General features: G+C 49.2%; 1 protein-coding gene and 1 long non-coding RNA gene across 6 annotated transcripts in view; both read right to left on the reverse strand.

The window, feature by feature from the left end:
- Positions 1-371: 371 nt before the first annotated feature.
- Positions 372-2,254, reverse strand: LOC115511781. 2 transcript variants are annotated; one of them, XR_004343569.1, is made up of 3 exons: positions 2,094-2,254; positions 1,657-1,901; positions 372-969 (listed from the first exon to the last, which is right to left on the reverse strand). It is a non-coding gene; the product is annotated as an uncharacterized LOC115511781 (long non-coding RNA). The 2 variants fall into 2 exon arrangements; XR_003968186.1 differs by lacking the exon at positions 372-969 and adding an exon at positions 1,203-1,325.
- A 6,201-nt stretch (positions 2,255-8,455) lies between these two features.
- ACSL1 (acyl-CoA synthetase long chain family member 1) overlaps positions 8,456-15,334 on the reverse strand; it is a 72,597-nt gene continuing 65,718 nt past the window's right edge. For all 4 annotated transcript variants that reach the window (XM_030312121.2, XM_030312123.1, XM_030312122.1 and 1 more), the window contains 5 exons: positions 14,238-14,354; positions 12,488-12,631; positions 10,649-10,750; positions 10,471-10,542; positions 8,456-10,106 (listed from right to left, as the gene is read on the reverse strand). In XM_030312121.2, the coding sequence (XP_030167981.1) occupies positions 9,966-10,106; positions 10,471-10,542; positions 10,649-10,750; positions 12,488-12,631; positions 14,238-14,354 (576 nt within the window). In that variant the 3' untranslated portion in view covers positions 8,456-9,965. The remainder of the gene's footprint in view (positions 10,107-10,470; positions 10,543-10,648; positions 10,751-12,487; positions 12,632-14,237; positions 14,355-15,334) is intronic.

Below are 15,334 nucleotides of genomic sequence, written 5' to 3' on the forward strand. Positions count from 1 at the left end.
TACATACACACATGCTTATCATTTCTTACTGGGCCTCTGCTTTCTTTCAGGGGAGCTCTTCTGTGGAATTTTCTGTTCAGAACCGTTGCCACCAGAGGGCAGATGAAGACCAGGACTGGAGGTTTGAAGATGTAATTGGAGACCAGCGTTCACATTTTCTGGTTCAAAGTCTGTTCAAGATTAGTAAGGCTACGTCTCTTAACTACCCGTTGCTCAACTCATTTTTCCTTGTCATGTGAATTATCCTCTCTTATACGTCAAGCTCATGCCTTTAAGTCTCCCTGAAGGCAAAGGGTATGATATTCTCGTGTGGGAAAGAAAATAAAGGAAATAATTTCTTTCTCAAATTTCCCTTCTGTGTTTTTTTTTTAACTTCCTGCAGCACCTACTAATTACTGGGTGCACAGGAATAACCCACTGAACTTGGCAGCTCTCTTTGGGAAGAAACTAAGGTCGTTATCTGTGGTAAACAGACCAACTGCTCACCATCTGTAACAATGACACTGCGAAACGAACTGAAAACGTCCCGCGGGGCAAGGCCAGGGCCAAGAAGGAGGAGACCTCGGCTTGGACGTTCCCTTTATGACAAAGAGGAAATAAAATTCAGAAAGGAAGTAGTACGCGGTATATTTTTCAGTTGGGGGGCAGAAAGAGTTTTCCATTGCCGCGAACTGCGATGACGTTCGATCCCTCTGTGTGTCACAAGCTCTCGGACGTTTCCTTGGCTCTGATACCCACTACTGAACTTATTTGCCGTGCAACCAACGTCCTACTTTTTCTAGACCTAACTGGCACTGCCCGCAGCCAAGCTGAGATCACATGCCTGACCACTGCATCATGACCTGCAACGTCACATGTTTCAGATTCCATTCCCAGCTCCCTGCAGGGCTGCGTCTGGTGCAGGAAGCCTGGCAGGACCATTCCAGCAAAGTCCAGGATTTCTCTGGCCAAGCAATAGCTGATTCCAACCTGCAGAGGAATTCGTTTTATGACTCAAACTTGCGAAAGGGACACATGAGCGCACAAGTGAGAAAGAGAAAACAAAAGAACACCCCAGAGGAAGAGATTTTGGTAAGAAAATTAAGAGAAATAAAATCTCTACAGTAGAAACTTTCTTTGTCTCTATGATTCGCTCTCAAGCTGTGCCCCCCCCCAAAAAAAAGAAGAAGAAAAAGAAGTTTCTGAAAATAGTTCTCATCCTTTTAATGTCCCTGCTCTCTGACACGACTTTTGGGTGGCCTGAGGACACACAGTTGTGCAGCTGACCTTGTTCACAGAGTTCAGGGCAACTGGAGTCCTTACCTCAGGGATCCTTCACTGCTCAGCTGAGAATGGAAGAGAGCCACAGTACCATCAGCCACACAACCTCACGCCAGACGTACTTCCCTCTCCAACCCCCAGGTGACACAAAAACCTTCTTTCTGGAACCTTCTGTAAGAGTAAACAGCTACCCCTACCCTCTGGCTGCCACCCTGTTCTCACAGGCCAGCCTGCTCACCCCTTTAACCTTGTCACTTAGCATAAAGAAAATCACTACCAACCACCCTCCCTCTCCACCTCACACCATTGCCAGGCCGCAAACATGCCAGGCTCTTTATTTCCTAGGCTTGGAGAATGGGAGAAGGCTTCCCAGAGGAAGTGGGATCTACGGTTTACCTGGAATAGGAGCAGGAGCCAGCTAGGCCAGGGTAAGCGTGCTCTAGGGAGACAGAGCATGTGCAAAGGCCCAGTGGTGAGCGAGCATGTGACGTATTCTGGAAGCTAGCACAAGTTCAGCGTGGCTGGAGCAGAGTTGGGGAGGGAGCAGAAGACGAGGCTAGGGACATCAGCAGGGGTCCTCCAGTTCCTTGCTCCTCAAAATGTCCTGCACAGACCAGCAGCGCTGGCATCCCCTGGGGAGCCTATTCGAAACGCACAATTTTAGGCCCAGCGCCCAACGTGTTGAATCTGCATCTGCATTTTAAGATCCCTAGGGCATCTGAGGCACAGTAAAGTCTGAGAAGGCCTCCTCTAAGTCTTTCAAGCAGTTCAGACTTGGGAGCAACAGGAACTTTCTGAAGGTTTAAACAGGACAATCACACGATAAGACTTACGAGTTAGAAAAATCATCCTTGCCGCAAAGCAGAGGAAAACAGGGTGAGTCAGTAGAGACCAACACAGAGACAAGGAGGCAGGAGGCCAGCGAAGAGGCCGGTGCAGTGGTCCCAGTGGAAGACAGCTGCCACTCTGGGCAGCAGGAGAGGGGGAGTGGACACATCCAACAGATGATAGGAGAGAGCCTCAGCAAGACAGTGGCGGCCCTGGAATCCCTCCTGGGTGCACCACCTGGCGGGGTGGGCGGGGGCGGGGGCGGGGGAGGGGGAGGGGTGCCGGGGGAGCTGGCGGGAGTGCAGCAGGGTGGGGAAGGCGTTATCAGAGGGTGTGGGAAAGCACAAGACTCTTAAGGGAGAGTCCCTCTGTGTGTGCACAGGCTGCAGATGTTGCCCAACGCAGAATGTGAGCAAACCGGTTTCACACACACTTCACACGTGTCCCGGACCGTGCCTGGGGCTTAGGTGCCCCTGTGGCAGGGCCCCGCTGCTGCTCTCAGGACTTACCCTCCGACTTTGGCCACATGCAAAGCAGGGAGCCTGCCCAGAGCTCTTGGGGGAAAATCCAGCAGCTTCAGTATTTAGCAAGGACGATTTCTCTTAGGGAACGCTGACATTCCCCTCCCCCCGCCCCCACGAAAAATCTCAACAAAAGTGAGTGGCTAAGAACTTGTATTTACCCAAAAACAAAACCCTTCGTCTGGCCAAGAACAGAACATCTCTGTACCTTAAGAACAGTGCCGAGAAGCAGAAGTGAGCCAGCAAGACGCCTACCATTTCAGCAGGCCGACAGTGAGAAGTTAAAAGTCAAAAAGGAAAAATGTGGATTTTTTTTTTTTTTTTTAATGCCAAATAATGGCTAAAGGGTAAGGTGGGTCGATTTCCCCGTGACTGAGCGAAGGAGGGAGTTCAGCTTTGGGCATCTCCTCCAGGACCCCGTGGAGAAAGGGCTGCCCTCGGGGACCTCACATCTGCAGACTCACGTGGTAACAGGGGCTGCACTTTCTCGGCTCTGGGCCCTGAGGCTGCTCCGGCCGAGGACAGAGGAACGGCCACTTCCGTGAAACATGCAGAGGGGGCTGGAGGTGGAGGGATGGGAGGGACGCTCAGTCTACAGCCCTAAGGCCTTCTGCCCTCTGTCCTCCTGCCCTGCCTGGCAATTGCGACAGACTGGCAGACTTCTCTCCTGCTTCTGCTGCCAAGAAAGGAAAAGATCACTGGAAACGTGGACGAAAATTCCAGAGTCGATGGCATCTACCCGCCTCCACCTTGTGACATGAACTAAGCTGCCAACTCTCCATTTACAATGGAGAGATTAGCTGTACCTGAGGACTGTCTAATGAAGGAGACTTGTCTGACACAGTGATGGGCATCACACCAGGGAGGGGGAGGGACAGCAAAAAAGTTGACCGAGGCAGAGAGGTCTTGCAGTCGGAAAACTCAGGAGTAGTTAATCTCCCTGACTTCCCCGGAGCCCCTGTCCCCACCGCCCGCCCCCCACCCCCCCGGCTTCTGCCCTTTCTGCCCTGCTGGAACACTTACGTCCACGGTGGCCTCCACTGTGGAATCAGCAGACGTTCCTCTGTCCCCTACCTTTTGATAGCATATGACATAACTGATCCCCTTCCTCCACGAACCTTTTCTCTCTTGGCTTCTGGGACACCCCATCTTTGGTTTCCCACCTTCTTCCACGGTAGGCCATTCTCAGTCCCCATTGCTGGCTCCTTAATTCCCTTTCAAATAGGCGAGGCCGGTTCTGTCTTAGACCTCCTCTGGTTCCCATCCAGGTTTTCTGGTCCCCCAGGGGTCCCCGGCCGAGTCTCTTTCACCTTCTGTGCGCTGTTGGCTTGCCAGTGTGTTATCTCCCGCCTCACTGTCTTCTGGGCCGCACACTCCTGTCTTCACCTGCTGGTCGGGCAGCCACCTCCAATACAAACGGTCCAAATTCGACCCCTGACTCCCTCCCCCCAAAACCGATGCGAGTCTTCCCAGCTCGGTGAGGGCGGGTGCACGTCCACCCCCCTGCGCTCACATCCTGAACCCTCCGCTCCCCCGGTTCCCCAAGCGCAGTCCCCCCCCCCCCCCCCCCCCCCCCCCCCCCGGCTTTCCTCCTCTGTCTCGGCTGCCACCAACCTGGTTCAAGCCACCATGCCCTATGCTGTCCTCACACGGTCTCCAGGAGTGGTCTTTGAGAAGGGGAACTTAGGGAGGGGAACTCCTTGCCTCAGACACCTCTTTGGTTTCCTCCTGAACCCAGGGTAAAATCCAGATTCCTTCCTGGGCCGCGAGGCCTGCTAACTTGGCCCTCCTTCATCTCTAACTTTTCCCCAGTACTACACTTTCCCTTGCTTATGATGCTCTAGCCTTACTCACTTTCTTTCGGGCCCTGGGATGCATCGGGCTCTTTCTCACCTCAGGACCTTTGCACTCACGGTTTCTGCTTTTTGACCTCCTTCCCCAAACCTTGCAAGGCTGGTTCCCCTCCTCCTTCTTCCGATCATCCCCCATAGTCACCTCCTCAAAGGGACCTCGTCTGACCGCAACACTTAAAACAGGCCTGTGGTCCCCTCCCCAATCCTCTAGCAATTGTTTTCTTCAGAGCACCATCACAATCTGAATTCTTGTGTTTGCTTTTTTGTTTCCTGTGTGTCCGTCCATCTCTGTTACACAGGGAGCCTCGTCAGGGCGAGGATCCTGTCTGCTGAGCTCACTGCTGTGTCCCCACGGCACAGAACTGGGCCTGGCACTTGGCTGAGGGTAAACACATAACTGTGGACTCACCCCCTGCCTAACAGGGGTTTGTGAGGACTGAACGGGGACGTCAGTAAGGAATGCACACTGGCGGGCACACTGGCCGTACCAAATCCACAGCCCCTGCAGCTGTTACTGAGGAGGGTTTCTAGAACTTCTGAGGGACCTCATGAACCTACCCTTGGCCTGTGACCCAGCTTTCCACGTATCTTCTTCCTCAAACGGAGCGGCTGGCTCTAGGAAACTTTTAGTCCTTGGTGGATTTGGGGTTACCAACATCACAGAGAGCAACTCTAATTTCTGAGAAGCCATAAAACCAGAACAAAACTCTGGGAGGTGGTGTTAGCTCTTGCCAGGACAAAGAACAATCACAGGGCAGGAATCGAAACCATCTGTACCGAAGCTTCGAGGCACAACTACTGGCACCGAAGAATAACTCCGCCGGCAAGTCTCGTCAGGAAGTTCACGGTCTAAGACAAGAAGAAACATCCATGGCGTGGGGTTGAAAGCTTGGGTCCGGAGCCAGACGGAGTCCATGCCATCTGGGCATGGGACACTGATCACATTATCTGTGTGCTTAGATTTCCTCGTTGTAAACTGGGGACAACGGTAGCATTTGGCTCCAGGGGTTGTAATGTAAAGTGGGTCATCTGTGTAAAAATGCCAAGAATCGTGCCTGGCACGGGGCGACGTCCAAAGCATTTTAGTTATTATTATTCCAAGTAATCTGAAATGTGGGAGTGGGGCAAAAATATTTACCAAGTGCCAAATATACTTAAAAACAAACTGCTTTTCTGAGTTTAGATCTAGAGTGAGGGTGGGTCACAGCTGGGGCCTGCAGGGAGGGGCAGGAGGAGCCGGGAGGGCACAGCCACTAAAGCGCTAAGTGGTTTAGCATTTCTGCCCCACTCACACCTCCTCGCTAGGGCTAGGGCTCGGGCTCTATGGGGGAGACTCCTGCTCTCTAGCTGTTGTGTTCTTTTGTTTCAGAGAAAGCATGCACAGGGGAAAGGAATAGAGGGTGGGAGGGAGAGAGAGACAGAGAGGGAAGGAGGGAGGGAGGGAGAGAGAGAGAGAGAGAGAGAGAGAGAGAGAGAGAGAGAATCTTAAGCAGTCTCCACGCTCAGCATGGAGACCAACACAGGGCTCGATCCCACAACCCCGGCTGGGATCATGACCTGCGATGGGATCAAGAGCTGGACGCTCAACCGACTGAATCACCTTGGCGCCCCTTTGGCTGTTCTTGAAAGAAGCTTAACCCCCAGGGCATCTGGACGGAAGAAAAGACGGAAGACTAGACCTCGAAAGCCCTGTGGTCTGTATCTCAAACCCAGCCAGAAGAGAAGAGAGGGGCACCATTCCAAGTCAAGCCCCTCTCTTCTCTTCTGGCTGGGTTTGAGACACAGACCACAGGGCTTTCGAGGTCTAGTTTTGATTTGTGGGATGGAGTGCCACTGGATATCTACTGCCGTTGAACAGGCACGGACCCCCAACAGAGCACCATGAAAGTTAAGAATCGAAAGGCAGTGTTAGAACTCCCAGAGCTCAATAAAACACACAAACAACCCAACTTGTAAAAAAAAGAAGAAAAAAAGGTCAAAGGATGTGAAGAGGCATTTCTCCAAAGAAGATGGACGAACAACCAATAAGCACAGGAAGGGGTGCTCACCCTGATTAATCATCACAGAAATGCACAGCGAAACCATGATGAGATAGCTCTTCACACCCACTAGGATGCGCACTGTGAAAAACACAGAAACCAACAAGAGAGGATGTTTACAGACAGGATGCGGAGAAACTGGAATCTCTGTACATTGCCAGTGAGACGGTCAGTGCAGCCGCTGGGGAAAACAGTATGGTAATTCCTCAAAACTTAAGCACAGAACTACCCTATAATCCAGCGATGGCACTTCTAGGTAAATACCCACCAGAATCGAAAGCAGGGACTAAACCACGCTCCCAGCAACGTTATTCTCAATAGCTAAAAGGTACGAGCAACTCAAATATCCGTCAACAAACGAACGGATAAAGAAAACGTGGTCTGTGCACACAATGGGGTATTCCTCAGCCTTAGAAAGGAAGGAAATCCTGACACATGGTACGACCTTGAGGATATTGCGAACAGTGGAAAAACCAGTCCCAAAGGACAGCTACACCGTAGGATTTACCTAGGGTCAAATTCATAGCGACAGCCAGTAGATTGGTGGTCGGAGGCTGGGGAGAGGAGGGGACGGGAGCTAGTGTTTAATGAGTAGAGTTTCGCTTTTGCAGGATGAAAGAGTTCTGTGGACGGATGGCGCTGATGGCCGCACAACAATGTGAACGCACCTGATGTCTCTGAACTGTAGGCTTGAAAATGACTAAGATGAGGGGCGCCTGGGTGGCTCCGTTGGTTAAGCGTCTGACTTCGGCTCAGGTCAGGATCTCACGGTTCATGGGATCGAGCCCATGTTGGGCTATGTGATGACAGTGCGGAGCCTGCTTAGGACTCTCAAAATAAATAAATAAAACATTAAAAAAAAAATTAACTGGGGGCGCCTGGGTAGTTCCAGTCAGTTAAGCATCCGACTTTGGCCCAGGTCATGATCTCACGGTTTGTGAGTTTGAGCCCCGCGTCGGGCTCTGTGCTGACAGCTCAGAGCCTGGAGCCTCTTCAGATTCTGTGTCTCCCTCTCTCTCTGCCCCTCCCCCTCTTGCACTCTGACTCTCTCAGAAATAAACATTACACAAATATTTTTAACGATTAAGATGATGCATTTATGTATAGGATACAATTTTTTAAAAAAAGGATAAACCCAACATGTACATCAGCTTCATTATAAGAGAAGTTTTATTCAAAATTCCAAGTATTTGTTCATATTTACATGGGAATCCCCTATTTAAATGGGATTTATTTAATGAACTCCTACTGGTGTGCAAGCCACGTTGGGCACGAAGGGAGGGAAAAGGAGGTCATGTCCTAGTGTGAAGAAACTCACATTTCCTCAACTCAGGGGAAGAAGAGAAAGATGAGGGAAGACAAGATAAGGAATTTAATAACTCAACCAAAAGGCACAACGTGTTTGGAGGCTTTCAAGAGATACGCGCAGAGGGCTTGAGCTTTAGAGGGAGAAACCAAACATCTCCACACCAAACATGAGATTTAAGGGAGGGAGCGAGGGCAGGAGGCGGATTTCAACGTCACAGACTCCATAAGGAGCCGGGGGCGGACTACAGAGCACCTGAAGAGGAAATCTTTACAACGAGAGCACAGCGTGGAACCAGAGGAAAAGGAAGAGAAAACGTAAGCGAGACATCTAAAACAGTGCTTCGTAAGAGAATTACTAAAACACACAGTATCAAACCCAACTACAGCCAGTGCCTCCTGAAACTCGACTGCCCAGCAAAGAATTTGCATTTCCAAGAATATCTGTATTGCTCACACCATGGTTTTCTTCACCACCCAACAGGGCTGTCGCCAGAGAGCCCAGCCAGGGGCCCCGGTTGGCCCCTGTAAGCGTCGGCGAAGACACGGGAGGGCGGGGCTGAGGCGAAGGGCCCTTCCGGATCCCTTGTGCACATGCAAGGCTATCCCGAATATTACCCCTGACACGAAAAGAGAGGCTTTCACCCACTTGAAATGCAGAAATATTTATTTTGGTTTCCTTCATTGTTTTTGGAAATTCTGTTTTGGTTTATAAAACATAGAAATAGCCAACACTTAAAGCAAACATTCAAAACCCCAAGGTGACAAATTATTGACTTTGTGTGCAATTAAGAATACACGTACGAAGTTAGGCTACCAAATAGTGTTACTACAATGACAATTCTTTAGTGCAAACCCTGTTGTGCTTGTATAATACATGGACGCTCACAAATCCAAAACCAACTGCTTTCGGTATCGAAATGACAACTTGATTCAGTCACACGTGGCAAAGACTTGCAGTAAAGTGAAATGCAGCTAATTTCCCAAATTAACTTAGAAAAAAAAAAAAAATCCCTTGAGAAGTTAATCCCAGGAAATGAATTTTCCAGATTTCTACATCCTAGAATTTTGGCTTGGCAAATACATTTCATAAAAATCAGGTAGCATTGTAAGAGTGTTTATTACTGTCCATTTCAATAAGTACCCAAGTAGATCTATTCCCTTAATATTTTGACAGACATGCCTTGCCTGAGAGTTTACTGGGGGCAGGGGGGAGCCCGTTAATCACAACGTAATCTTCTGATATGAAAACCACATTAAAACTCCATCGGCCATCACAAATAGTGACTGGTTCGGTGAAGATAAAGTGAGCAGTTACACAGGCGTCACAGTTGAGCATGGTTGACCCAGGTGATTTTATTTCCTTCTTGAAATGCTTCTCTTCACTGCAGAGTCTAAGGCAGATTTTTTAATAACCCCTGGGAAAGGATGGAGGGAGGGAAGCGGGCGAAGAGAAGAGGGTCTGAGCGCATTCTGCCCCATGGATGCCAGAATCCATTCATTTGCTCAGGTGAGCAGCAATTCATCGGAGACTCCGTAATCTGTGCTCTTTTCAGTTGAGTCTGTTCTGTCCTTCTCCGGGAAACTTCTGCTCCTACGGGACAACAGGGACAGCGGGGAAGCGTGCGCGCTCCATACCCTGGGATCAGAGGGGTCGTCAGAGTGCGTGTGAGGCGGTGAAGGGAAGGAGGCAGGGATTAAAAAAGAATCTCTGGTCCACTTGTGATGTTCTCCAGCTGGGACAGTTCTTGTTTTTAAGGGACAGGTTCCCTCCAGGGCACTGTACTCGAGAGCAGCAGACAAATGCAGAATTTGCAGCAAAATCCTAATCCCTTGGTTAGAAAAACAGGGAGACAGAAGTTTTCACCCGCCTTTTTTTTTTTTTTAAACTGAGGAAGTCATAAATAACTTAGCACATTTATAGTTCCCCCTTTACAATTTTAAGGCTCATTTTGGAAATTGTGTATCACCATAAGCATGGTCTGCAACATGAGGGGACTGTAAGGCAGTGTTCCACGTCCTCTAATATTCCTATGACAAGAACCCCGAATGCACAAGTCAAACACGGACGCTCCCTTTCCTACGCGTGCTCTAGTCAAAATTACCAACGTGAAGGCCATCAGTAGGAGACGTTGGAGGTGTGTGGTTTCTTTCTCACGTTAAACTTTGATGGTGGAATAAAGTTCATCTATCTGTGACCTGAAATAGTTCCGAAGCTCTGGCCGTTTAGCCTTCATTGTTGGGGTCAGGAGGCCATTGTCGACAGAAAATAATTCGGGGTGGAGAGTAATGCCTTTGACCTGCAAATAAATGAGGTGATTGAAGCAAAAACGAGGGCAGACACAACTTGAATCTAAAAAGCCCGTAGACCTGAAGGGACGGAGGCCCTGTGGCCGGTCCAGTCCCTCCGACTCAGGCCAGCCGGCTCTGTCCACACGGCGTAGGGGCTATGCCCACGACAGAATCCGGGCCTGGATCCCGACCTCCAGGAAAGGAGAATGCCTACTCCTTGGTTACAGAAACCCCCTCCCGCTGCCGAGCCGCTCCATCATTCATTCCCCGTGGCTTTCTTTAGGTCACCTCGTGCTCCACACCTACTCACACGAAATCCTCAAGTCGGAAACCTGTTTTGCAGGGGTTCGTGCGCCGCGATGAAAGTCTTACCTGTTCAAATGGTTTCAGGCCAGAGTCCTTCCCGAGCCTCACCATGTCTTCTAGGACGGCTCTTCTGACATCCTAGTAAGGCAAGAAAACAACACGCTTGCTGTGCTGGAGGTCCCTGGAGGCAGGCCCGGCGCCAGGCGAAGGTCCGGAAGGTGGACCACACGCTTCGGAGCCTTACCTTGTTCCTGCAAAGTTCCTCAAAGGAGCCTGCAAATCCTCTCTTTTGGGCCCAGGGACATAACGTCTCAGCATCCGGTACCACGATTGCGATGAGAAATGCCTTTAACACAGACGAGTGAGTTAGGACACGGCTTGATGCAGATACTCTGAGATAGTGCTTCTTTGTCATCTTGTACCACGGACCCCGGGGGAATCTGACAGAGGTCACGGACGCTCTCTTCAGAACATATTCCAGCCCCAGGGGTCGATAGAGCCCAGGTTAAGAACTCCCAGCTGTAAACTACACCCAGCATCAGGAATTTTCCGATTAAATGTTTTAAAAGGGCCACTGGGCATCAAAATCTGACAAAACCCTAATTTGTATTTACTTTTGCATATTATATATATACAGATCTTAATAAAACTGCATCAAATAAGCAAGTGGGGCAATAGATATCATCAAATAACTGCTCTAAAAAAGAAAATTTATACAGATTCATTTTCTTTAAATCTTTCTGATTCTGTCTCCCTCTCTCTGGTCCCCCCCCCCCCCACTCGCACTCTGTCTCTCTCTGTCAAAAATAATCAAAACATTAAAAAAAAGGGGTGGGCGGGGCGCCTGGGTGGCACAGTCAGTTAAGCAGCCAACTGCAGCTCAGGTCACGATCTTGCGGTTCATGGGTTCGAGCCCCGCGTTTGGCTCTGGACTGACAGCTCGGAGCCTGGAACCTGCTTCCAATTCTGCATCTCCCTCTCTCTGTCTCTCCCCCACTTGTGCTCTCTCTCTCTCTCAAACATAAAACATTAAAAAAAATTTTTTTTAAATCTCTAACGCCTTTTTCTTTTTTACAATTTAGTAACAATAAAACTAAAAATCAAAGGCATGGTAAGGTACCAGGTCAAAAAAAACCCAGTACACACTCAAAGAAAAATAGGTGTATTCCTTACAAGATAAGAAAATATTCTTTTAGGGGCGCCTGGGTGGCGCAGTCGGTTAAGCGTCCGACTTCAGCCAGGTCACGATCTCGCGGTCCATGAGTTCGAGCCCCGCGTCGGGCTCTGGGCTGATGGCTCAGAGCCTGGAGCCTGCTTCCGATTCTGTGTCTCCCTCTCTCTCTGCCCCTCCCCCGTTCATGCTCTGTCTCTCTCTGTCCCAAAAATAAATAAACGTTGAAAAAAAAAATTAAAAAAAAAAAAAAAAGAAAATATTCTTTTAAAAGTATTCAAAAGTCTCAAGATTTGAAAAAAAGATGAACTTTCAGGAAACCAGACCCCTTTCTCTTCCTTGCCATCATCCGCCCCACAGTTTGCAAAGAGACGTGCCCCTACAGCGTTGACCTTGGTTTTCAACTTTATGTATATATACCAGTTCAGAACCACCACTGCTCAAAAACAGTTCAGGAGGCACAGCATAGCTACGTTGCATTTAACATGTTTGAAAATCCTAAACTTTCTCATAATCAACGTATCAATATTTCCTTTCATAATTAAATCAGAAGTGTATTGTACCCACTCCCTCATAACTTTTTTTTTTAGTATGAAATTTATTGTCAAATTGGTTTCCATACAACACCCAGCACTCCTCCCAACAGGTGCCCTCCTCACTCCCTAACATCTTTATCCAACTCCCCTTGGTACACCAGGCCACTCGAGCCAGGTAAAATAAAAATATGCAATTTAAAGAGAAAAACTCTTCTGGATAAGAAATGCCAGGCAGCAAAACCCAGTAGTACTTGGCATGTCGCACATGAAAGTCAATTCAATACCCATCGCCAACTCCCCGTGGCACCGAAAAGCTCCGGAGCGCGAGGCCTGGCCGTGCCCCCGTGACATGGCTCCCAGGGCAGAGGGCCCATACCTGCAAGCTCTCTCCGTACACAAACACCTGAGCGACAGGTTCGCTTCGCACGTAGATGTTCTCAATCTTCTCCGGTGCTATGTACTCTCCTTGCGCCAGTTTAAATATGTGCTTTTTCCTGTCGATAATCTTCAAGGTACCATTCTGTTTATTAGAGGGGAGGGAGGGGCTGGCAGTGGGTCCGTGGCTGGTGCCCCCTGCCCCTGCCCGCCCCGTGTCAGTCACACACAGTTCAGGGCACTTTGCACAGGGCATCATTTAATCCTGGTAACATGGCACAGAGGCGAGCTATCAGCCCATCTGAGAGGCAAACTCAGGCTTGGAGAGACTAAGTGACTTGCCCAAGGCCAGTGAGTCAAGTAGAAAGAGAGAGAGAAAGAGAGAGAGAGAGAGAGAGAGAGAGAGAGAGAGAGAGAGAGAGAGAAGGGACCCCAGAGCTCATGCTTTCACTTCGTCCCTAGTGGCTTGCTACCTATCTGGCTCCCCCCCAAGAATGAGTCCTGCTCCTTGAGAGTACAGACAGGGACGTATCCTCCCAGAGCACTCTGTCTGCACAGAGTGAGGGCTCAGTGGATGTTTGCCATAGACAGGCCGAACGCCTGCTTCCTTTGTCACTGTTTCGGGGTGGGCGGGGGAGGGGACTGCTCCCGGCCCCCGGGGCAGCGTCGGTCAGCTGCCCACACGATAACCGTGGGGAGGCTACAATCTCTGCGCTAGACTGGCCAGTTGTCAGGAGTGCCCGCCTCTGGTAACCCAAACCTCACCCCATTCAACCCATCCCCATCCCAGGGTCATTCTTATGCTTCCAAAAGTCAGCTGTTGGGGAGTTTCTGTGGTTCTCTCATTCCATGTTGGTTCTGCGCCATTTTCACAAGGAGTAGACTGAGGTCCAGAGAGATTATGAAATGTGTTCATTAGCGCCAGAGCCAGAATTAGAACTGACACGTAATCCCTCTTGAACTTGGAAAGAGGGACTTAATTTATTTCTGAATAACTGGGGTATGCTGAAGTCTGAATTAATTGGCTCGGCGGGATGAGGGGCGGATTTTCCACTTCACTAAAAATTTCGGGGAGTATTGTGCACCTTAAATCTATAAGAATCGACCAATACACAATCATGAAAATTATATTAGCCATTTCAGTGCTTGTAATTAAACATACTAACCACTTAGAAAAAGCAGTGGTTGGTACCACAGCAAGCAAAATTGGCCAAACCTATGGATGTGGCTTCGTGCACATGACTCTCCCTCTTATGGTGGACTCTGGGATTTCTCTACATAAATTTAAGACTAAATCCAAAGGAGCTGGCCTAATCCGTGGAACACTTATCCTATTTGTAATGAGATGGCAGACCTAACAAACGCATATATTCACAAATTCTTGCCCACCACACCTTCCCGGAGGCCTACCACAGTGCTCCCCACACCTTGTTAAACCAAGGCCTTAACATCGAGGTCCAGTCCGGATATATAAAAGGCCGTACGGAGTCTCTCTGGATTTCAAATGGGAAGCAGCTACCAGAATTGATGTCAAGCATCAAAAACAAACCTATCTGTTATAGTTAAGATGAAAATCCTACCCGGGCACGCTCAGAGTGTAAGCGTGTGCCCTTCAGGAAATGGAAGAGCCTACACCATACCCCCTTGGCAGGAAAAGAGAAAAATGAGGCTGCCCCCTGCAACCCATGGGACATTTTCTTCCCTATGGCAGAAAACAACAGTCTCTGGGAACAGGGGAGGGGAGAGCTTACTGGTAACCACTTTCCAATGTCCCCTGTGTGTAACCAGCCATCTTTATCCAGAACTTCCGCCGTTTTTGCTGGGTCCTTCAGGTAGCCTTTGAATACATTTGGCCCTTTCACACACACCTGAAGAGGAAAAGCATGGAGGGGGGGTGAGGAGAAAGTAGAGGAAGGGGGTGAAAAGGTACAAACTTCTAGTCAGAAGAGAAGTACCAGGGACAGAATGTGCGGTGTGGTGACTACAGTTGGCACTATTATGTGATATATTTACATGTTAAGAGATGAGGGGCACCTGGGTGGCTCAGTTGGTCAAGCATCTGACTCAGGATTTTGACTCAGGTCATGATCTCATGGTTCATGAGTTTGAGCCCCATGTCAGGCTCCACGCTGGGCTTTTTCTCTCTCTCTCTCCCTGCCCCTCCCCTGCTCTCTCTCTCTCGAAAAAGAAGTAAACTTTAAAAAAAAGTTAAAAAATGAGATCTTAAGAGTTCTCATCACAAGGAAAGAATTTTCTTTTTTTCTTATATCTATGTGAGATGATGGATATTCATGAAACTTATTGTGGGTAATTCACTTCACAATATATGTATGTCAAATCATCATGCTGGTTAGCTATTGTTTTTAACGTTTATTCATTTTGGAGAGAAAGAGACAGAGCGTGGGTGAGGAAGGGGCAGAGAGAGGGAGATACAGAATCTGAAGCAGGCTCTAGGGTCTGAGCTATCAGCAGAGAGCCCAACACGGGGCTCGAACCCACAAACCCTCACAAACCGTAAGATCATGACTTGAGCTGAAGTCAGACACTTAACTGACCGAGGCACCCAGGGGCTCGAACCCATGAACGCTCACAGACCGTGAGATAACGACCCGGGCTGAAGTCAGATGCTTAATCGACTGAGCCACCCAGATGCCCCACTGTGCCGTTTAAACATACAGCACATACAGTGTTGTAGGTCGATTACATCTTGACGGAAGCGTGGGGGGAAAAGATAATCTGTTAACAGCATTTACTGGGGGCTGTCCAGAGAAAGCTGGGGTGCGTGTGTGTGTGTGTGTGTGTGTGTGTGTGTGCACGTGTCTCCACCTTTAGCCAGAAGCCCTGAATT

Source organism: Lynx canadensis, chromosome B1, assembly GCF_007474595.2.
Source record: "Lynx canadensis isolate LIC74 chromosome B1, mLynCan4.pri.v2, whole genome shotgun sequence".
NCBI lineage: Eukaryota > Metazoa > Chordata > Mammalia > Carnivora > Felidae > Lynx > Lynx canadensis.